The 24966-nt window shown below is 38.7% G+C and overlaps 1 protein-coding gene across 1 annotated transcript in view; it reads right to left on the bottom strand.

Moving 5' to 3' along the window:
• Positions 1-24966, bottom strand: part of LOC135469385 (ral GTPase-activating protein subunit alpha-1-like) — a 90081-nt gene that overhangs the window by 42453 nt on the left and 22662 nt on the right. Inside the window, 17 exon segments of the mRNA XM_064748020.1 lie at positions 8378-8527; positions 9087-9350; positions 9516-9626; positions 10522-10590; positions 11773-11883; positions 12349-12457; positions 15908-15966; positions 16578-16703; positions 17292-17429; positions 17564-17719; positions 18021-18119; positions 19953-20149; positions 20343-20513; positions 20951-21106; positions 21758-21829; positions 23201-23368; positions 24647-24787. Of these exon segments, the coding sequence (XP_064604090.1) occupies positions 8378-8527; positions 9087-9350; positions 9516-9626; positions 10522-10590; positions 11773-11883; positions 12349-12457; positions 15908-15966; positions 16578-16703; positions 17292-17429; positions 17564-17719; positions 18021-18119; positions 19953-20149; positions 20343-20513; positions 20951-21106; positions 21758-21829; positions 23201-23368; positions 24647-24787 (2297 nt within the window).

The raw sequence follows: 24966 nt of genomic DNA, 5'->3' as shown, positions 1-24966 counted from the left end.
GACAGTGAGCATTTTTATTAAAGTATTTATATGTATAGGTTTAGTTTTTGTTCTCTTTTGTTTTCATTACTACATGTGTAATAGCCAAAATCAGCTAATGCAAAAAAAAAGAAAATGAAACTGATAAAGATGTTGCATCAATTAATTTTGTCAACGAACAGGTAAGTCAAACACAAAACTAACTTACTAAAGTCTGGAGACATAACCTGAAGTATGACCAAATAGTATGACCACTAGTATGTTCAAATAGTATGACTACTAATATGACCAAATAGAATGACCACTAGTATGACCAAATAGTATGACCACTCGTACAACCAAGAGAATGATCAAATAGTATGACCACTAGTATGACCAAATAGTATGACCACTAGTATGTCCAAATAGAATGACCACTAGTATGACCAAATAGAATGACCACTAGTATGACCAAATAGAATGACCACTCGTACAACCAAGAGAATGATCAAATAGTATGACCACTAGTATGACCAAATAGTATGTCCAAATAGAATGACCACTCGTACAACCAAGAGAATGACCAAATAGTATGACCACTAGTATGACCAAATAGAATGACCAAATAGTATGACCACTAGTATGACCAAATAGTATGACCAACAGAATGACCACTAGTATGACCAAATAGTATGACCACTAGTATAACCAAATAGTATGACCACTAGTATGACCAAGAGAATGACCAAATAGTATGACCACTAGTATGACCAAATAGTATGACCACTAGTATGACCAAATAGTATGACCACTCGTACGACCAAGAGAATGACCAAATAGTATGACTAGTATGACCAAATAGTATGACCACCAGTATGACCAAATAGTATGACCACTCGTACGACCAAGAGAATGACCAAATAGTATGACTAGTATGTCCAAATAGTATGACCACTAGTATTTATTTTATCTGATTGGCGTTTTACACCGCACTCAAAAATATTTGACTTATATGACGGCGGTCAGCATTATGGTGGGAGAAAACCGGCAGAGCCCGTGGGAAACCCATGACCATCCACAGGTTGCTGACAGACCTTCCCACGTACGTCTGGAGAGGAAGCCAGCATGAGCTGGACTTGACCTAACAGCGACTGCATTGGTGAGAGGCTCCTGGGTCATTACGCTGCGCTAGCGCGCTAACCGACTGAGCGACAGAGGCCCCGACCACTAGTATGACCAAATAGAATGACCACTAGTATGACCAAATATAATGACCACTAGTATGACCAATAGAATGACCAAATAGTATGACCACTAGAATGACCACTTGTACGACCAACAGAATGACCAAATAGCATGACCACTAGTATAACCAAACAATACGACCACTAGTATAACCAAATAAAATTACCACTAGTATGACTAGTATAACCAAATAGTATGACCACTAGTATGACCAATCGAATGACCCCTAGTATGACCAACAGAATGACCACTAGTAAGACAAACAGAATGACCACTGGTATGACCAAATAGAATGACCACTAGTATGATCAAATAGTATGACCACTAGTATGACCAACAGAATGACCAAATAGTATGACCACTACTATGACCAATGGAATGACCTTTAGTATGACCAATCGAATGACCCCTGGTAGGACGAACAGAATGACCACTAGTATGACCAAATAGTATGACCACTAGTATGACCAATCGAATGACCCCTAGTACAACCAACAAAATGACCACTAGTAAGACAAACAGAATGACCACTAGTATGACCAATAGAATGACCAAATAGTATGACCACTAGAATGACCACTTGTACAACCAACAGAATGACCAAATAGCATGACCACTAGTATAACCAAACAATACGACCACTAGTATAACCAAATAAAATTACCACTAGTATGACTAGTATAACCAAATGGTATGACCACTAGTATGACCAATCGAATGACCCCTAGTATGACCAACAGAATGACCACTAGTAAGACAAACAGAATGACCACTGGTATGACCAATAGAATGACCAAATAGTATGACCACTACCATGACCAATCGAATGACCCCTAGTATGACCAACAGAATGACCAACAGAATGACCACTAGTAAGACAAACAGAATGACCACTGGTATGACCAAATAGAATGACCACCAGTATGATCAAATAGTATGACCACTAGTATGGCACTGTATGACAAATATCCTTTGAAGCCTTTGTTTCTTTGCTCATATTCATGATGGTATAGATTGATACCACAAGTAATTTCTGAACAGTCACTAATGGGATGAAGCCTGTATTTGACAATTAGCGTCTCCTATCGAGAGGCGATAGTTGATTAACAGCTGATATCTGATAAAGAGCATTAAACCCAGCCACACTGATCTTCAAAACAGATTACAGAAGTTTTTTGCCCATGGGAGGCTCGAGATTTCATTAAGTGCCTGCTTTTCCTTGATTATCAAATTCCAGTGGTAGTCTAGCTGCCTTACCCAGCAGTTATTGATTAGAATGACAGTGGGGTATTTCTACAAACAGGCGCGCCGTGAGGCACTCTGTAAATAATTACCCACAATTAGTAGAACAGCTTCTGTACGGCTGTCCAGCCAAAACAAAGGATTTATCTGCGAGAGATAGCAGAGATTGCGACAGCTTGATCGCAGCCAGCACACAAAATGGAAATAAAAAACCTTTCAAACTGGACAGCTCGATCAATACATAACAATGTGAATACAACAACAGGACGGCAGCTTTTGCGCTTTCTGGCAAAGAAATATTTCATGCTTCCTGTCTGGATGTTTAACAACCAAACGGAGCAAAAGATTAGAAACAGAGAAAGCCCTCTTTTTTGAGTTGATTATAGAGAGGCAAGTCACTGGACAAAGAGCAGCTCTTCAGTCCACACTGACAACCACCATAACTAAAGCAACCTGGAAAAATTCCTGAGAATAAAGACAGTAAAATATGGCTGAATTATTCCAGAAAGGAAATGGGATTTTCTGTAAAATATAGAAAAAGGCGTGGAATGAGTTGTTATGTCTGGGCAGAATGCGGCGCACAATCACAATGACACGTTATTCTGCATTATTAACACTAAATCAGTCCCTCGAGCTGGAGAACAATAGGTACTGACAAAAGGCAGTATGCAGCATACACCATCAATTACAGCTCCCCGTCTAATAGCCTTGCACTATAAATTACTGCAGCCACTTGAGGCAGCAGCGAGGAATTAGCGACCGTTGGCTTGTTGAGTCAATCACAGTTGTTATCTTTCTCATCCCAGCTATAGAGCAGTTATAATCATTGGCCTGACTCACAAGCCCCTGCTTCTTCATTCACCCCTCACCCCCAACCCCACCCCACCCCCACCAGGGTGCTGTCAACTTCACCTGAAAGCTACATCCTTATCACCTCATTCTACCCCTAGGGCAAGGCCTCCGCAAGCACAATGGAGGTCCCCCACAAAAGCGGCCCGTCTCCTGGGACCAGATTATGGCCACCAGACACAAAACCCTGCACGCAATGTTTCGCATCTTTGTCTCGCATCCCGCTACATGCTTCCTCACAAATGGACCTGCAGTCATGATTACCATGGCTTTCCAGTAATGATTCATATTTTGTTTGCTCAAGCAACCTGGCTTCCTCCACAAAAAAAAAGCCACGCTGGCTTTCTTAATAATCCTATTGATTGAGAGAAGAGAAGTAAAGAGGTAGTATATGCCACAGTTATCAGGTCCATCAAGGCTCTCTTCCTCTCACTTCAGATAACACAGTACAGTCAGGTAACATGATACAATTACATCCCTCAAATCTCTGATGACACAAGCACACTTCCGCTGTCTCCTATCACTTTTTTCACTTGACCAAACATGTTCTGTGACATAAATATGGGGCTCTGAACATGCTGAGCACAAAGATTACATGAGGTAGTCATGTAGCGCTCTCACCGGCGCCGAGAGGTGAGAGTGACAGAGGGAATAGACAGGGGATTTGACTGGCTCAAGTAACCCAATATCCCTTCGGGGCCAGCGTCTGCCCTAGACAGACAAAAACGCCAAGATCAAATTTCACCATTAATAAAAGCCATCTTCTAATTTGTAATTTCCTGCACAAATTATTGCTTTTCTTGACAAGATGTAGGGGCTGACGGACATCCCGCAAACATTATCCCAGAGCGGAGTTAGCACTGCCTCTGGCTACTGACAAATCACAGGTTTTGCAACGCGGGCTTTCAAGCCGAATGACAGAGACAATCCGCCAAAGATATCATACTACTATTACTAATTAATAATGTTAAAACCCTTGTATCGTTGAAGGCTGACAGAGGTAATGAGTGAGATGGAGAAACCTAATCAGCGTGAACAAGCGCCCCGCTGAGGCCACTTCCACCACCCCAGCCCAAACAACAGCTATCAACCCCCCCAAAAAACCACTGCCTTAAACCAGCTCAGGGCAGTAGTCAATCAGAGTGAATGACCACTACATTAATACTGCTAAACTCCAATAACACAATAGTCAGCTAATAGCCCAGATTGATTCAACACATTCACCTCCGGCTAAATCACAGTGTTGTTATCCTACACTAATACCATGCTCCATAATACAACAAATGACATTAGATATGTCATTACTGCACAAATGTGAAACTTCCACAGCAATGTGAGAAGAAAGGTTTTCATGATGTAACAGTGTAACAAGATGACTTAATCTAAGGTGTATGAAATTTAAAAAATGACTATTCCATTTCATGAGACAATCTCTCTTTCTAAGAAATCTTTGTATAAGTAGCAACATGTATACAAAACATATTTTGTCAACTTTTGTGTAAAAGTACAACATTTTTTGGTATATACCATGTCTATTTATGTTTGTGGGTACAAACCGCACACATCTCTCTTTCTAAGAAATCTTTGTATAAGTAGCAACATGTATACAAAACATATTTTGTCAACTTTTGTGTAAAAGTACAACATTTTTTGGTATATACCATGTCTATTTATGTTTGTGGGTACAAACCACACACATCTCTCTTTCTAAAAAATCTTTGTATAAGTAGCAACATGTATACAAAACATATTTTGTCAACTTTTGTGTAAAAGTACAACATTTTTTGGTATATACCATATCTATTTATGTTTGTGGGTACAAACTGCACACATTTCTCTTTCTAAGAAATCTTTGTATAAGTAGCAACATGTATACAAAACATATTTTGTCAACTTTTGTGTAAAAGTACAACATTTTTTGGTATATACCATGTCTATTTATGTTTGTGGGTACAAACCGCACACATTTCTCTTTCTAAGAAATCTTTGTATATGTAGCAACATGTATACAAAACATATTTTGTCAACTTTTGTGTAAAAGTACAACATTTTTTGGTATATACCATATCTATTTATGTTTGTGGGTACAAACCGCACACATTTCTCTTTCTAAGAAATCTTTGTATAAGTAGCAACATGTATACAAAACATATTTTGTCAACTTTTGTGTAAAAGTACATTTTTTGGTATATACCATATCTATTTATGTTTGTGGGTACAAACCGCACACATTTCTCTTTCTAAGAAATCTTTGTATAATGTTTGTATGATGTTCATCAGGACTTGCTTTCAATCAGGATTATAATCAATAAATATGACAAGAGGCAAACAATAAAGGTAGCAATCTTTTTTTTCACACTTGCTTAATAGCTTGGGACTTAGCATTTCTTCAGCACCATTTCACCGACTTCATCACAGTTTCCAAAACCAGACTACTCCCACACTACAAAATCCTGCCACAGACATCTTGACAGCAATAATAATGTTCTTTATCCCGCATCAGACAAAATACTCCGCTTTTCATTGGACAATAAGGGTCATGTGAGCTACAGATATATTCTCGAATACTGCAGACAACAATACACAGGTTCAAATGAATACAGGTGATCTAATTAAAACCAGATGATACAAAACTGTGTCTGGAAAGGTCTGCCATCAACCTGCGGGTGGTCAACTGTTTCCTCACGTTCTACTCGGTATCCTAAAACCATAATGCTGGCCACCATCGTATAAGTGAAATATTCTTGAGCACAGTGTAAAACAACAAAAAATAAATAAACAAATAAATACAACAAGGCATTCAGATAATCTCACTAGCTCGCCTTCTATAGCAGTCAACTAGACAATGGAATCAGAATGAAGATAATAGTTGTAAAGTGTTGTGGTGGTAAAGAAGTCATTGTGGAGAGTTTGTCCACAAAACTGAAGCAGTGGTCTTTGACATGAAAACTGTGAACTGCATGCAGCAATCCATGAACAATTCCAACGCTGTGAATGGCTGAGAAAATGTTGAGCTATGGTAGTAAAAAAAACTTCATGGTGGGGTTTTCAAGTATCAACTTGCTGGAGAGGTCTTTGATTTGAAAAATTGCTTCCCATGATTGGCTATCCATGTACTAAAAGTGGCCACTGCAGCCCTCTGATTGGCTGAGTAAATATTCAGCTGACAACAGTCACTGTCTGCATGGAAGGTTTAAACATTCCGTCACAGTATGGGAAGCCACATGCATCGTCCAGTGTCATAGCCTCCTAGTACTACTATAGATGTGAAAAGCTTTCTACAGATACTGTGTATACCAGATAAACTTGGTATACACCAAGGTAAATTCTTGAAATGGTAAAATCACCAGAGGAACCCAATACCCTTCTTGTTCTCCTACACGTAGGCATGTGCATAAAAATTGTAGCCCTACATGAAACTTTTCTTAATTACAAAAATGGTATATCTGGAGACTGGAGAGGTCCATAAATCTCATAAGCAATAAAGTCACAGAAACCTTGTATAGAAGAAATTGTTGCCCTCCATGGAGGCTTAATTTCTAAATAACGTGTTTACTACAGAAAACAAATTGAAGTTTACATCACTGATAAATTTTTGAATTGAAAGTCTATCAATTAAGATCAACAAAAAACATTCAAAAAGCCTAAAAACTAAAACCAATAAAATAGTTCAACCTTCCATCAGTAGGCCCTTTGCAGAGGCAAAAAAAACAGAAACAAAACATAACTTTCTATCGCCGTATGTTGGAGATCCTCATATGATTGTCATTATAAAGGCTCTAAAAAAAATAGCATATCCTGCCATCTGAGAATGTGCATTTGCACACAATACCTTAAACTACAGAGCAAATAACAAGCCTAATCTTCAATCCATGTGTGATAACCCAATATACAAGAGCTCAAAAAAAGCTTAACCTTCCATCTGAGTATGTGCATTTACACACCATACATTAGACTACAGAGCTAAACAAAAAAAGCTTGACCTTCAATCAATGAATGAGAGCCCATTGTGCATGTACAGGAGCTAAAAGAAAAAAGTTTAACCTTCAATCCATGTATGAGAGCCTACTATACAGGAGAAAATCTTAGCCAGATCCCTACAACAACAATGACTTGTTTCCCCCTCTCGGCTTACTTCACACAGGCGAGTTAAAAATGAAGTATAATGTCATGAACATATTATGAACACTTTGACAATAGCTTACCCAAATAAAAAAGCTTACTTCATGATGGGGAGCTAAAAATGCAAATATCCCTAATTATTCAAAATGAGGAAATCCCCAAATCCTCTTCATCATTCCCATCAAGTTTCATAGCAGCAATGTGAAAACCGTGAGACTAGCAGACCCAAACATAAAACCTTACTCAACTGACATAAAACCTTACTCAACCGATCCCAACATAAAACCTTACTCAACTGACCCAAACATATAACCTTACTCAACTGACCCAAACATAAAACCTTGCTCAACTGACCCCAAAATAAAACCTTACTCAACTGACCCAAACATAAAATCTTACTCAACTGACCCAAACAAAAAAGCTTACTCGCACACCAAGGCTGACACCAACATCAACACAACTTTTTCCCCCCACACTCACAATACCTCGCCTTACTTTGTAACAGCAAGCTAAAAACCACCTTCAACACCTGAGGTACACATACTTCCCCACATACTACACAGACCAACCAGGTGCAAAGCAATAATCTCTACACCTCTGTATTTACACTGGTGTAAGTAGTAATTTTCTTGATTGTTAACACTAAACAAGAATTTTTCACTTTAACATATACAATGGTGGTCAGTCTCATGAACTTAAAAGTCACATTGCTGGAACACAACCAGAATTCAACAAAGATAAGACTAAAAACTGCTCCATGAGTGTAGTCAACCCATTATTGTCAGCGAGGCCTCAATGAGAGCAATGAGAATGGGTGATGTCAGGATTGAATCACACTTACGCACTTAACACAAAAATGGCAGCACCAGTTCAGAATAACCGCTATGCTGATTGAACAGGCATTAGGACAGAACTTAGGACAGATTTAGGACAACTGGTCTGTCAGAATGGCGAGTCTTACCTGCACATTAGGGGCTGAAAATATCTCTGGTATGAGGTCGTTAAAGGGCGTGTCTGGGTTATCATGATATTCTTGTATGTTGCTGTTGAGCCGGGCTGCCCCAGAACCCATAGGGAAGTGGCAGAGCTGGTTAACCAGGTGGGTCATTAGCTACAGGTAGAGTAAGAGGTAATATCATTGTCAGATACTATCTAAGTCATCAAACACTGTCTTCAATGTCAACATGGATATTACTTGGTAAACATTACAGCTATGACAAGCCGTCCATAAGCTGGCTTAACAGTTTCACAAAGTAAATGTAACAAGAATAGACTGTTATTCTAAAGAACAACATATTCACATCTGGAAAAAAAACAGGGAAAAAAATGCAATATTCGCCTTCAAAATTACAAATCTCTGCCCTAAAAATAAGAAGTATAATAGTACAGTTCATTCACAATTTGTATTTTGTTTCCAAAACTAACAGATTCTATACAAAAAACAATGTCACAACCTCTGTTCAAAAACAACAAAACCAATCCATTGCATCTTCAAATCTAAAAAGTACAGTAATGAAACTGACACACACTTCCTGTTACCAAAAGGAAACGAAAAAATTTGGCAACAGACTTCCACGCGTGAAGTCCTTTTTCCAATTTGAGAAAACCACGGGATGTAGTATTATAGTATATAATTATGTGTTATACAGTAACAAAGGATACACACTTACAAATCTAGCTGCTAGTTTGACGCCATCTGGCTGGGGTCTGTGATGACTAGATTCCCGGGGAGCGGGAGACAAGGGTCTGACTGGGTGCTCACTGGGCCCCAGGGGACTCTCCCGAATACCCACTCGGGGCGAGCTTGATCCAGTGCTCTGGGGTGATTCCTTTAGTAGGTTAGGGTCAGTGTCTGGAGCCAGTTCCACCAGGGAAAACACACTCCCACGGGCTAAGGAAGCTGTGGTCTGACCAGTGTCAGCGGCCTTCAACACCTGGTATCAAAAACAAATAGTAATGAAACGAGGTCAACCAGACAATGTGACTTTTGTTACAATACTTCCAGCATCGCACAGAGGTAAAATTGAATTGACCATGTTTATTATCTGAAATTTGTGAAATAATGTTCTTGAATAGGTTTTGAAACACTGACAACTCACCCTGAAGACTTTATAAATACAGGATTTGTCCGTATCTGATGTTTCCAACAACAGTGGCATTGGCACCCTCATCACCCACTCTATCATACAGAACATCATGGAGACTAGTAGCTGGAAAAACAGAGCAGAATAGCGTAACAGTGAAGTCATCTGTTTTTTTTGGGGGGGGGGGGGGGGGGGTTGGGGGGGGGGAGGTTAGCATGTACTGATAATGGATAACTGACCTATTAGACAGTTGCAAGATATAAAGAAAGGAGGTAATCACATCCCACATCAGACTCACAAAATACAGTCTTTAATTTTCCTGCTACTTGATTATCAGTGTTACAAAGTGAGTTAAGTTCTTCAGAGATGTACAGGGATGAAAGCCTATTGCTCCCGGGAATGTGTCTGTATTTAAACTTGACACACGTCCCATCCATGCTCACATTTCATGCAATATGAAATCAGCAGCTACATTAGTCAGTCTTGTGAGGTCATGGCCTGGAGATTTTATGCTGATCATCATTTGTTAACTTCACGTACATGTAAACATTATTAGTAATACACGTATATTTACTGACAGTATTGTAATTTTCTATCTATCTTACTTATCAGAGAAATGTCACTAAGATTTTGCCATTACCTTAATTCGTTATCCTTTACGTATATGAAAGAGCTATTTTCAGTGCAATTTATGCACATTTTTAAGCTAATTTTGGTTGGTTTCAGGGTTCTAAAAAAGTGTAATTTTACCAGTCTACACATATTAATGTCATGAATAAACACCTTGAAAACATGCAAAAAAGCTGACCAATCACAGTAAAACATGTGAAAAGGCTGACCAATCACAGTAAAACATCCAAAAAGGTTGACCAATCACAGTAAAACATCCAAAAAGGTTGACCAATCACAGTAAAACATGGCCAAAGGCTGACCAATGAAAGTAAAATGTTACACTTATACATTATCTGTGAGATTATCAGGGAGTTTAAAGCTACACAATGTGCTTAGTGAATAGTCCTACCTTTTTGTCCTCTTCTGACCCAGAGGACTCCACACCAGGTATCATTGCTGATATGTTAGAAGCAATTACCTGTAAGATCATCACAACACATTAAGAATAATAACTGGAGCAATAACAGTAAATACCCCCATATTTATTACACTGTTATTTAAGATTAGCAACAGAACTATTAATTGTGGAACTGCATACCAGTAAAACACTATCACCAGTGATACACTGGTAGGAATGTAGGTTTTCATGTTTTCAATAACAAGCTGAACCATATAACAGAGTACCACATTTACCACACTATTAGGTTAGGTAACAGTACACTGATTAAGAAATAAAACGTAGTTCGCCGTGCTCAAATCACCAAGACAATGTACAGCAGACTCAGGAAGCCTGTGGCCCCTTGTTTGCAAACAGTCCTGTCTACTGTGCATTATCATGGTGATTTGAGCATGGCAAACTACGTTTTATTTCAGAGCGAGGGTGAATTTTCGCTGCCCATCACCCTTCCTGAAGATGAAAAAAGAAATTCCAAACATGGCAGACGTTAATTTGAGTTGTCCAATTCAAAAGTTTAAACGGCTGGATTACTGTTGAAAGATGGTTTACTAATGCTGGGTTTTACATACTACATTTCGGGCCTTTAACGGAACCTGTGGATATCAAAAATAACATAGGGTTTGAGTTGTTTTCTTTTGTGAAATTGTCTGTGAAAGCTGGGTGTTAAGGTAGGAAATTCCAGCTTGGATTTGGGCTAGTTATCCGCCACTTTTGGAGAGGTTTCAAGTAAGAGAACATTGGAAAAATGCTTATCTAGGTACGGTACCTTGATACTTATTGTTGGATGCCAACTCTTTATATTTCATACACGGAATAAGTGCCTACTGGCCACATGATATCGGTGACGGTAAATAATTCACCTTTAAACTTAACTGCCTGACCAATTTTAAGTAAATTCAGTTTACCTTTCTGACAGCACTACACATCTATTTTATTAGCCAAATGGAGTGGTCCAAGCGTCCATGACAATTTGAGCACACTTCGCTCTTCAATGCTTTTAGTGTTAAAGTTTTGGAGGTATGTTAGAATTCCAGATACATCACAATGACTACATGTTTATGATTTGCCACAGATATACACAATTTTAAAACAACACATCATCTTTAATTCTCAAGGAAATGCCCATTAAACAATACAGATATGTCACACAAAGCTTTCCATGCATCTACCAACAATCTGGGGTATTGTCTAATTTCAACTCACCTCAATAATTTTCTTTGGTAAATCAGGGTGATAGTTGAGTAGTGTATTGACATGATCACATAACACAAACAGGGTTTCTGAAGCAACTTTCCCCACCTGCCTGTCTGAGCACTGGGGAAAAAAAACAACACAGCGTACTCAAGTCAAATTACATGTACTGACTCTACATGTTTCATCTGTAAATTAAAATCTGCAGTTATCTGCCTTTCTCCTGTTTCTTGGAATATCTTTTCAAAGTAGACTCATTTAGAAATCTTGAGTTTATTTCTTTATTCGACTGGTTTTTATGCTGCACTCAACAATATTTCACTTATATGACGATGGCCAGCATTAGAGTGGGAGGAAACCGGGTAGTCCGAGAAACCCACAGCAATCCGAAGGTTGCTGACAGACCATCCCACATACGACTGGTGAGGAAGTCAGCATGAGCAGGACTTGAGCTCACAGTGACCAGACTGCTGGGAGGCTCTTGGGTCATTGCGCCACACTGTCGTGATAACCCCCTCGGCCACGGAAGCTCCCAAAAGAGGAAGATCAGGATACAGTATCAGCAGTTCATCAGCTTTAAACACCTACCCGTAAAGCATTAAGTAAAACATTGATGGCCTCCTTCAGCTTGGGGTGAAGAGTTCCATGTGTGAGTTCCTCATACAGAAACACACCCAGGCTGCTGACTGATATGCATCTGCAACACAACACATTAGCTATTACAATCAACATTAACATGTTGATGTTATGTCACAGAACAAAGCGAAAGGAGTACAATCCAAGACTATGACTTAACACCACTTCAGCAGTCTTTACAGTCATGTCAAGGCAACACAGTGAAAAATATATGCTTGGGGCTTCACACTTAACAATTTTTATGGTCATATGCTGGTGAGTACAGAGAAAGACTAGCTGTACATAATAATAAGAAATTTTAACTTGAACTGCAAAGCAGTTTCGGCTGGGGTCCACGTTGTTTGTTGTCGTAGTTATTATCACTGTGCACTGTCAAATAGGAGACTGCATAACTAGATCTAAGCCAACAAGAAATTAAACCAGCCAGTTAAAAGAGCAGTCCAGTTCCATCTAACTCCATGTTAAAGCAATGGGCTGAAATACATAATTCTGAAAGAATGGTAGTATCACTTAAATGCTTCTAGCGAGAAAACTAATAATCGTAACTCAAAATCACCTTAGGGAAAGAGCATGTCTTGGGCTACAATTTGGTGTTTTGAACTTTTAGGTACCACAGTTCTCGAGTAACAGAGCATTGATATTACATAACTAAATTTAGGTTTTTTTACTATATTTCAAAAAGTTACAAAGTTAAACAAAAAAAAGCAGATTCGGAATCAGCGTCCCAAAACACACCAGAATACATCTAAAAAAAAAAACAAAAAAATGAGCTGTAACCTCACAACTATGACCAATGTTGATCATCCACAGTTTTTACAGGAAGTCAACAATTTTATCAAACTTATTGCAACTAGCAACGGTCTACCTGCATATCAAATTTCAGAATAATCCATTGGTTCTTGAAATGTAGATGTAACAGTTTTCTGTGATGAGACCTCCAAATATGGTGGAAACTGTGCTTGATCGCAATTTGAAGCAAAACTGCATGTCGCAGGAAAGAAGCAAGCCCAGATTCATGATCAGGGATGTCAAACTATGTCAGGTAGCTACTTACAATATTTGCAGATTCATCCTAGACATAAATGCATTCAAAATGCAAAAACGTAATAAATCGGTCTTTGGATAATTTTTCAAGCACAGCAACTCCCACATTTATTAAGACACTTCAACGATTTTTCGCACACATACAGTACACACATAGCCCTTTGCACTCAGCAATTTTACATCTGCAGCAGTTTTGTGTCACGTGACCTCCAAGTATGGGGGGAAATTGCACTTTTTCAGACTTTATTGGCAATTCGCGACAAAACTGTGCATCAGAGAAAGGTGAAAAGATCAGATTCTTGCTCAGACCATCAAACTACGCCAAACAGCGTATTTAAAATGTTTAAATTCAGAAAATTTTAATCACATGATTAATTTCCTAAGCTGGGATAGAGCTCTGACATGACTGACTGGCATGGCACGATCTGCCTAATGTCAATTTCCCCAACGTCGATCATCTTCACCGCTCAACTGCCTAAGACACATCTGCATCATACCACGAAAATTGGTCAGCGTTTAATGTAATTAATATCTACTCTATTATATATGTAACTAAGTCTGGAAGGCAGTCGCAATTTTCACTACAAATTTCCATACACATTTTCTTTACACTTGTATCTTTCATATAAGAACATAAGTTATTGGTTGAAAATCAATACATGACCAGATACACGGCAGTGTGACTTCCAATGCGCCTTTACACCATTTGTCACTGAGGCAGTTGGCCGGTCATTCGCATTCCCATGAATAGATCAGCGAGCTTGATGATGCTGCGCTATGCCCAATCAGAAACAGCGATTCCTTAGGTTGCCTTTTTGTAAGAAGTAACACAAAAAAACATGGCCCGTGTGACAACAAATTTATATTTCCACATATGAATCCACAACCTGCCATGCACAGAATGACTGCTTTACTAAAAGCTCAGCCATTGTCAGGAAGCAAACAACTGAGCCAGGGCACAAGTAGATATCTGTCAGTCACCGGGGTTTGGTAAGCATGTAGTAAATAAGACAAGGTTTGCACAAAACAAAGCTTACTTCAACAAATATATGCACAACATTATGGTGAAATGGCACAGGGTGAGCAAATCACAACTGCAGTGCAAACGAGATAATGAAGAGAGCATATACACGATACATATTCTCCATAGCCATTCATACATTGTATCACACTATTTAGCATGTATATACACAGCGATTTTCAACTTTACAGCTTTAACAGTTTTCTGTCACATGACCCACAAAAATGGGTGAAATTGCGCTTTTTTCACGTTTTGTTAGCAATTTGTGAGAAAAATATGCATCGCAGAACAAAAATTGGACTGGATTCGTTATCAGGACGTCAAACTACGTCAGGTAACATATTCATCAAACTCAAATTTTTCGTTTTCCCCCTGACATCACATTATATGTATCAGTCAAAGCCTAATTTGATTACATATTGAATCCTTTTTCTGTCCAAATAGCCTCCATGGAACGCTTGTTATGTGTGCTACATATTAAGTTAATTGGACATTGTGTTTGGAAAAAAATGGTCGTCAAATGTTTTCACTTCAACCCAAAATTGCCGCCAGATCACAGGTCACCCAAATTTTTGCTCATACTAGCACATGTCTAGATCTGTCACATACCTAAGTTTCACGCATTTCTGTTGACACGTTTTAGCTGTAGAAGTTTTCAATTTTGAAAACTGAAAAAATGGCAATTTTTTTTTTTGACATGTACTACTTCCGGTCTGCTGACCTCACTTCCAGCTGTGTAAAAGTTGTCTGCTTGCCTTGGGATGACGTTTGGCTTTCACACTGCATCTCTAGCTTCATTGGTTAACAAGATATACACACTTCCGGTTCTGACGTCACATTCGGTTTTGCAAAAATTGCATTTTTGGAATCAGCGTCTAGAACTGTTTCAGATAAAACAATTTCCGACAGTATAATTCTTAACAGTTTAGAAAATATTTTGAAAAAAACATTTTTTTCGTCACATGATAATTTCACCCAGTAGAGAGCTTGTACAATTTTCGATGCAGAAAGTTTCCATTGTTACACTTACTGTACCTAGGCTTTGTGCAACTGCAGTTAGAATTTCAGCTCAATTGCATCAGCCATTCAAGATTCAAACTTGAAAGGCTTAAACCCCTAATAATCCGAATGATTTCAATAGGTGTCCCGCAGGACTACCTGTGTGGACCCCTAATAAAAGTTACAGTCTATCAGGAAACAAACTGCCTGAAGCTGACAGCTCTTCTGCTTTCCACAAGCCATAGCCAAATCAATGAGAACTGGGGTCAACACTGTGACTTACAGTTCAAAGGCTAGGGAACTCATGAGGAAAGGCATTATTTATCCTCTGACCAATAGTATGTGGGCCTCTTTAAAGTAAGAGGGGTAACGGTTAAGATAATAACTTCCAATCAGTACAAACACTGTTTCTTTATGACTCTAGCGTGCGCGGTTCTGATGCCTTACTTGGCTAATCCTGTGGGTTCTTTACTTCCAGCTTCCAATAAGAGATGAATGATCTGGTCCTGTAATACAGAAACATCAGGGTTTCAGGTGTGACTATTAACATAGGTAAAGAAAGAGAAACAACAACAACACACCCCAAGGCGTACCTGTCAACGTATGTGTAAGGCCGCAGCCGAGGCTTTCTTATTTCTCTGATTGGTGTTTAATAATTGTCTTATCAACAATTTTTTACTCATACGATAGAGGTCAGGCCACACCAACTTTAACTGTTGTTTCATGGGCAGAAGAAAGCTTTTGTAAAATGTTAGAGGAGAATATGAAGATAAAAATAAAACCTGAAAAACAAATCCTTGTGAATTTGTTCTTGACAAATGATAAAGACATCTGAAAAAAGATCTGATAAAATAAAAAGGCAGATTTTCAGTTTCATTTTTATTCTGTGTTTTGATATTTTAGTGCCGGCTCGCCCATAAATTGTTATCACATCAGGTTTAGGGATGGAGGACAGATAGAGTGTCTGGAGTAAAGCCCGGGCCAGGTACACCTGACTCAAAGTAGGCGCTGGATTCTAGCCTGCACATTCACTGACTAAGTACCTCTCTGAGTTATTAACTTCTGACATAACATCACTGATGGCACACCCGTTTAGGAAGAATACACTACAACATACCTTGGAATTATTGCACGAGATGACAGAGAGATCAGTTTGAATGGGTTGGAGCACAGGGATTGGTCCAAAGTGATTTGGGAAGCAGATCAAACTGCCCAATAAGGACACAGCGGCAGTGCGTGGAGCCTACAGCAGAAATCATGCTTTATACATGATTTATAATATTACAGCAACAGTTACATATATACACTACTTTCCATCTGACATAAATACAAAACAATCATCAACAATTAAATGTACAACCCAATAAAGTGATCATGGCATGAAAATCAATTACCATTAGATATCAAATCATGATGTTGTTACACCCATGAGTTACAGGTCAAATGTCAGGTGATCTCAGCATGTCATAAGGGGCACTTATTTATTCCACTGATGTTGAATGCCATACTCAAGAACATTTCGCTTGATGGCACGCAGCATTATGGTGGGAGTAAAATGGGAAGAACCTGGGCAAACCCATGACCATCTGTAGGTTGCTAGCAGACCTTCCCACTTACAACCAAAGACAGCATGAGCTGGACTTAAACTCAAAGCAACCACTTTGGTGAGAGGCTTTTGAGTCATTGTGTTGCACTAGCATGTTAACAATACATTGTAGGCCATGAAGGCCCTCACTTCACAGGTCAGAGGCAAACTCCCACATTTTTTTTTTTTTGACTCACTATTCATGGACACAAACAGAAAGAGTTCAAGAAACCAAAATGTACTTACATACAACTCCAAAGCATCTGTTTTGGACACAATTGTTCCCGCGGCATGGATAAAATCCAACAGTAAAACTGTGCTGCCTGGGAGAGGTACTGTGAAAAACTTAGCCGCACTGTGACGCACAATGACATTAACAACATCCTGAAAACAACAACACAAGTGCTCACTTTGACACCTAAAACAAATATCACGGCATGTTAAGTGCTGTTCTTAGACTTTAATTCTGTTTTGTCCAACTGTTTCAAGTTTGAGTGAGAATACAACAATGTACATACCTGATCTGAAGAAACCAGCCCATGATGCAACACTTGATAAAGCTTGGCTACCATTGGCTGTTCCAGTGGCATGTCATGTGATTGTACAAGCATCCAACAGATAAGCTGATATGCTGACAGTTTCCCTCGCTTGTGTGTGTCGGGTAACTTCAGAGCCTGCAAACAAGTGTGTGGTTTTCTTTAACAGGGGTCAGCTTCATTCCACAGCCTGGACTTCACAGACGACATTCGGTCATGGCATGTTTGATCAAACCTACTTATCTCTTGTGAATTAAGTCATTCAAATTAGAAAAAAGTTATCAAATAATGGAACTACTAGCATGTTTTTCAAATACTCTACAACTTCAGTTAAATGGGTTAGGACTAATGTGTATTTTAGCCACAAAAAGAATGATAGTTTACATGAACTGAGCACCAAAATATCGAAGTCCAACAAATGAAGGTTTCAGACCCGTACCTCGAAGAGCCAAGGGGCAAGAAGGAGCTGTGGAGGGATGAGTTCTGGAGGGGGCGGGGAACTTTGGTTGTCATGGGTTACTGACTGATTATCGCGTATCTGGAAAATAAATTACATGCCTTACAAAACAATCGAACGAAATTTATTAGGACCGGTCTTTTGTATTTGTACCAATAAGTTTTCCACACCAATGGAAGTTTTCCATTCCAATGTAAAAAAAGTTTTCGTCACCTCAATATTAAGACATAGTAATCAGTATCCCCTTTAACTTCCCTGAAAAGTTTATCATTTAAGACGACAAAGAAATGTACCACAATTCAAAAACAATTTTCAATACGTCAGTCAATCCAGTAATTCCCTGTAATGAAAAATAGACACTGTGATAAAAATACAGTGGTGACAATACCACTTTAGCAGGAAGTTCATGTAGGCAATAGAAAGAGCATAAACACAACCAGACCTGAGTCAACTACACAACAGGTTCATACACATCAATTTAAGATATTCAGTGATAAAATTCAGCTAAGATCTGAAAATTGGGGTTTAAAAACTCAATTCTGTATTTTCCTGGTACAAATACTCTAGCTTTTGAAAATAAACTGAATTGCATTCCAAAATATACGTGTAGCGAGGAGCGGTCAATTTCAATTGCCAACGGCTGCATCCATGACAAGCCGAGGTGGTAATGGCTGTAATTAGCTTAAAATTAGGCTTTAAATATATGCAAACTATGGTCGTAAGGTTTAGTGGGTATAAAACAAAATGGGAGTGCATTCGTATTTAGTTTGATCAATCTTCAGTATGCCAAGAAAGTGAAAGCAAAGTGGATATAACATGTGCTGGCTTCCGATGAATGTTGCTTTGATACATGCTATCCCATTGGCTGTGTGTCTCCTGTAAACCAAGGAGCGAACCTCTAACAAATTATGAACTGTATACAAGAATGCAATGGCCATTAGGCAATTATGCAATGTCAGTGGTTTCTGACCAGGGGACGATTAAAACCGAAAACAATCCAAAACTAATCGTGTTGCTTGACTGTGTGAGTGATTGGTTCTGATAACGGTGAATTTATATGTTTGATGTTATACTGCTCATTGGGTGACAGGTCACTTTGCCAGATGATTAAAAGACGTCGTAAAATTAATCAGTTTTGAGATTTTTTTTTTCAGCATTTCCTTCATTAATAACACGACAATTAATTCCTGCAAAGCCATCTTTGAAGTAAATCTGTGAAAATGAATTCCAGTGAATAACAAATACTTTACAGCATATAACTCTGATCAGAATAAGCCTTGTCCTAGGCCTTGTTTGTAGGTCTATTTTTATTTTGTATGTAGCACTAGTTAGTTCCTTTCTTTCTTCTAATATTTATAACAACCAACAACTGAACATGGATGGTTTATAACTGTTTCATTATATACCTCTGAGAAGGATAAGCCTTATCTTTGTATTTTGCACATGTTTACATTTGACACAATTTTCATTAGTTCCTTTCTTCCCTTTAATATAACAACCAACAACAGAACATGCAATACCATGGCTTACAACCTTTTTTTTATTACACAATGCATATCTATGAGCAGGATAACATACTTGTAAAAGTATATGTATGTACCAACAATAAAATCGTGATCAGAAATGAACCTCAAATGAAATTAAACCCTCTTTCTCTCATATATGTATACATCATATATACTTTCATGCTCACAAAATTACCAGTCGCTATAGTGGAATTAAAGCTCCATACCCGGTTATAGTCAGCGCTTAAAATATAAATGAACTCAATCTGGACCAGAAAAAAAATGAATTTTAAGTTTCCTGTCGTTAAAATTTGGACTTCAATGAATCCCTGTACACACATGTATTGTTTAATGCATCACAGAATAAGTATAAATTCTTAATCATAGTATGAAAGCTGTAAACACATACCTTGAGTAAAGTTTCTAAAATATCACAGAGGTAGTCGAATACGGTGGCGTGAATACTGGGGTCTTTGATCTTATTGATGTCGCCCAGGGAACCTAGCATTCTCCTCCACAGGATGACGGCCACATCCGGGGTCCAACCCTGAACTGTCCCACCCGCTAAAACGCTCTTGAACTCCTCGTAGTTCTCAGACTCTGTGTCTGAAAAAGTAACAATAGTTACCAATATACCTGATAGTTCTTTGTTTTTGCAGTTCACCTTTAATTCTACGCACCAAACAAGGATTCTGACCACTCAGTAATCACAGTATAGCCGCAATTTCACCATTTTCCTTCACACAATGAACATGACAGGATTGAGGATGAATGATTCACCTGAGGCAGGGTATCTTACCTTTAGGTAGAGTTGAGTCTTCTGTGGTGGCCACAACCTCTATGTGCAGGCTGTCTCGGTCAGGGGTGGGGCAGCTCATGTGGCGAGCATCTCCCGTCAGCTCGCTAGTGGGGGAAGGGGTGCGCGAGCCAGACTTAGAGTGCACGGAGAGGGGCGATGGAGTCTGGGAGGCTGTAATAACAGGTGTCAAAGGTTAGAGTTCAGCTTGTGATGAAAGATCAAAAAAGGAGGCCATAGAAGATGACCAAGTTTCTTTTTTAAAAACAATGAGGAAAGCCAGTCATACTAGCCTGTGATCTCTCTAAGTGAGCTACATGTATTTTAAACAAAAACATAAGCAAACAATTTATTTGATTACACCGTACTCAAGAATATTTCACTTACACAATGGCAGCAAGCCACTTATGCAAACAATGTGTATCACACTGGGACAGTTAAAAGTGTAGTACACACCTATGCAAACCTAACCATTTTGTTATGAGAAAGGTGCGATATTGTCCAGCAGACAGTATCACATCATCTTATATACATGGCACAAAAACTATGACACACTCGGGGAATTTCTTTTTATGCTCTTTTTCGCAGACGAAGCCTGATTGCACACTTACATCGTATAACAGTATCTGAGTCGGACTTTTCACCACAGTTCTCCCCAGCATTCTCCATCTGGATATAGTGAACCCCTGTGCTGTCCACACTGGCTACACTGCTGGAGTCTGTGAGGAGGCTGGCCGTCACACTGGCCACTTCCTGGTCCTCCAGGCCTACACACATACAGATGTCAGACTGACAATACAACAACACTATAACACAGAATGCAATATTTGCTAAAACAAAAAGGCAAAGCTCCACTACGTTGAGCACTACACCTTTTAATGTAACGTTTCGCCATACAATCTCAGTTGTATTTACTCAACTACTTCTGTTCATCACAATATATAGTAACCAGACTTGCTCATTTTGGACTTTGGTGGCAGGCATAATATTCAGAGGTCAGATGTGTGTCTGAGTATTATATTCTACACACTGCAAGCTGTGTACATCTCATTGTCGTATACACCCTGTTGTTTCACAGGGCATGAAGCACACCAGGAATGTCTACAAGTCATTGTTCTGTTTTAATAGTCTCATTAACCTGCCTGTTTGATAAGCCATTTTCACTGGAAGCAATAATCAGTCACCAAACAAAGTTAGCTTCACAAGCTCATATAAGAGGAAAGCTTGTGACTATATGTATATCAAACACAGTGAGATCCAATAGTTCAGATAGTTAAGGTGTGTGGGGCAGATTAAAGGACACCTACACTGCAGTCCACTACATCATTGCAGTTTTATCTGAAAAAATTGAGCTTAGCCCTAAATTCTTAAAAATATGTTGCCAACAGCATTCTTACCATTTTTCTAGCCAAGCTTACCTGCACCTTCGGAGGCCAGGCTGTATGAGGTGTCGGATGACTTGGCACTAACATCGCTGCTAAAACTGGTACCTATATGGGAAACAAGCGATCCACTGAAGAGGTAAAACGTCTAGAGAACATGGACACATGAACGTATCTGCCCACTGCCTAACCTGCGATATTTGATTCTACATTGATTTACAAGAAAAATGAAGTTATAAAACCAATGCAGTTTGATCTACCTTGACCTTGATCAAAATTGGAATAAGATCAAAATAAATCAAAACAGGCTGCCATCTACAGTATATGTAACTGAGACTTTAAATACGAAAGCCAAACAGGTAAACATATTCTAAGTGTAAGACAGATACATGAGATACGTGAGATAGGTAAGGGTTTATGCGTTATCACCAAAACAATAAATATGTACAAGTAATGAACTTAGTTATCTTTTTGTAACATGCTGATGTTGTCTGAAAGGCATACCGTAATATACATAATCATCCACAATAGAAACATATAGGAATAATGAAATTATGATAGAATAAATATCAGAACATAATTTCATACACATTCATTATTTCTTTCTTGTGAAGAGACTTGTTGCAGCATCACATACATAAAACTTAGACAAGACAAAGAGACTCTTGTAAATAACAAGACAGAATTTACACAGCCGATATAAACCATCTTGTAGAATAAGGATAAGACACTCTCACGAGCTAATAAACAGCCGATATAAACAGTGACAGTGGTCAGATGTATGTGAAGCAGCGGCTGGCACAGAAAGATACAGTCTGAGGAGGTTAATACAAGGGACTAAACTCTGCACAGAATCAAGATCAGAGTTAACACCCTTTGACAAATATTCAATCCTTCCCACATGGAAAGTCTAAAATAACCATCATGTTTAACATAGAATTCATAAAGCAAGAATGTACATGATAATTTAAGTCCTACATGTACTTAAAGACAATCTACTAACCATTAGCAAATCTGTAGGGGTTAGATTAATCTTAGTCAATTCTTACTGGAAGCAAATGGGGTCAGCAAATAAACAGTGAGGTTTCCAGTTAGCCTCTTTTGTGAGCACTCTTCAAAATTAAAGGTAAAAAAAGGCACAAACACATCACTTTTGTAAACTACCACACTCTGGTTGAGCGATGTACTACACTTACCTCAAATGTCAGAAGAGCATCACAATTTCTTAGAAGCTAACTGCTGAAGAACCAACCCCTTGAGCCTGTATTACAGGCTCACAGAATTCAGTCAGTTTGCAACCAAATTGTTAACAGGTTTTTACATGGCAAGTAAGTCCTCTACAGTTGAAAGATGCACAAATTTCCCAAATCAACAGTTCACATCATAAACAGAAAAAATAGGTAATAGTAATAAGGTAAAAAGAATATTAGATCTGCAAGGAAAATGGCTAGGCAGCATTGATGTCTTTAATGAGACTACCTTTGAGAGATTCTTCAGGCTCAGGGCTGATGAGGTTACTGTCACTGCTACTGCGTGGGAGAGCTATGTCCGAGGAATTGGAAGCAGAACGGGAGTGGGCAGGGGAAGGTTCACCGCTCAGGGATCGCTGTTTTGACATTTCTGGGCGGGGTTTATTACCACCTGCACCTTTAAACGAAAACATCCCTGAAACTTTTCTAAATACCACAGGGACAGAATTACACGATTAACCAGGTTAAGTATAATCATCTTTGAGACGTACCTCTCTGTAAATGGTGACAAGAAAGCCTCGTTTTATTTCACAGGTGCAATCAAGCTGCATTTACAGTATTCAGGACACTAACCTTCCTCTGGGGTGAAGGTATGTACTTTTGATATTTTGGTATTTGCTCAGTTGTTCTCACTGAACATTTCATCAAACTTTTTGTCAATAACATCTCTACCTGACACCAATAGAAGATGGGCAAATCTTACAGAAAGGTTCCAGAAAGTCAAGATTTGTATCATTTGTGATGATGAAAGATAATTTTAAGGACTCTTTCATTGTTTTGATCCGTATCACCTTTTCAGAGAGGTAAATGTTAGATTCTGTTGATGTGTACATTTCAAATTACATTCTCAACAGAGAAGCTAAAGCAAAAACCAGGTGATTTCATTAGCAATGGCTGTTGTTAACGCTTGGTGAAACTTCAGCAATATTTAGTACTCCATTAACTGGAAGATGTCAGCAGTGATATCTAGATGTTCTGACTTTCTTTTATATTGGCCAGAGCTTCATGGGGTTCTAGTCGGGCTATACTTTGCAATAAACAGGCTACTTCGGGTCTTTACGATAAATACATGTGTAGTGGTTATGAAAATCCATCAATACACAAATATACAAGGAATAATATTCATTTATGAAGAAAAGACAAACGAAAACTTACATACAGGAAGTATAAAGGTAACTAAGCAGAATGTAAAAGTATATGTTAACACAAAAAGCTGAGATAAGCACAATGCGATATAAAGCAAGAATGAACACAGAGAAGAAATCACACAAACGCTATATGAATCTAGTCAATTAGGTATGAAGATGGCTTCTCAATGTTTGGTTTAGGTGAGAGCAATGAAATAACCAATAAAACCTAGCATGACTATATGAACATACGAAAAATGCAACATGGCCACATAACCATTCTAAATGTTAGCAGTGAAATGATCAATTTAAACTACACTGCTCAGAAATTCAGGACATTAAGGGCAAGGATACAGATAAAACTGTTTGGTTAACATGGTTTTACAGTTTTGGGGATATAAATTATAGACATAAACTGGGGAACCAAATAAGGTCACAAGAAGTCAACTCTCGCTTTGACACAATGCATACATGCACTAAATGTGTGACGCCAGATAAACTTACTCACAAAGTCCTGTTATGCCATAATTCATTTCCATCTTACTTACCTTCTGATCTTGACTTCCCTCGCTCAAATGGCACATCAACCCCGGCTGGTGAGGCGTTTGCTGCAGTCGCAGAGGGTGCCTTTGCAGGTGACAGAATAGCTCGCGAGAACGTCTTATCCTTATTCTGAACTTTTGGTGGGCCTACAAGATGGTAAACACAAGGATGAAGTTTTCGGTAGACTGATTTTGCCATCAAACACAGGCCATGTCATTAACCATTCTATTGTACTCATTCCCTCGTACAGGAAAGGTGATAAATGTGTGCCAAACTGGGATGAAAGAAGTTGTAAAAAATGAAAATAACTGAATTATGATTCTTG

This window comes from Liolophura sinensis, chromosome 6 (genome assembly GCF_032854445.1).
Source record: "Liolophura sinensis isolate JHLJ2023 chromosome 6, CUHK_Ljap_v2, whole genome shotgun sequence".
Taxonomy (NCBI): Eukaryota; Metazoa; Mollusca; class Polyplacophora; order Chitonida; family Chitonidae; genus Liolophura; species Liolophura sinensis.
The sequence above is the reverse complement of the archived record's forward strand: the minus strand, read 5'-3'. Positions and strand labels throughout refer to the sequence as shown.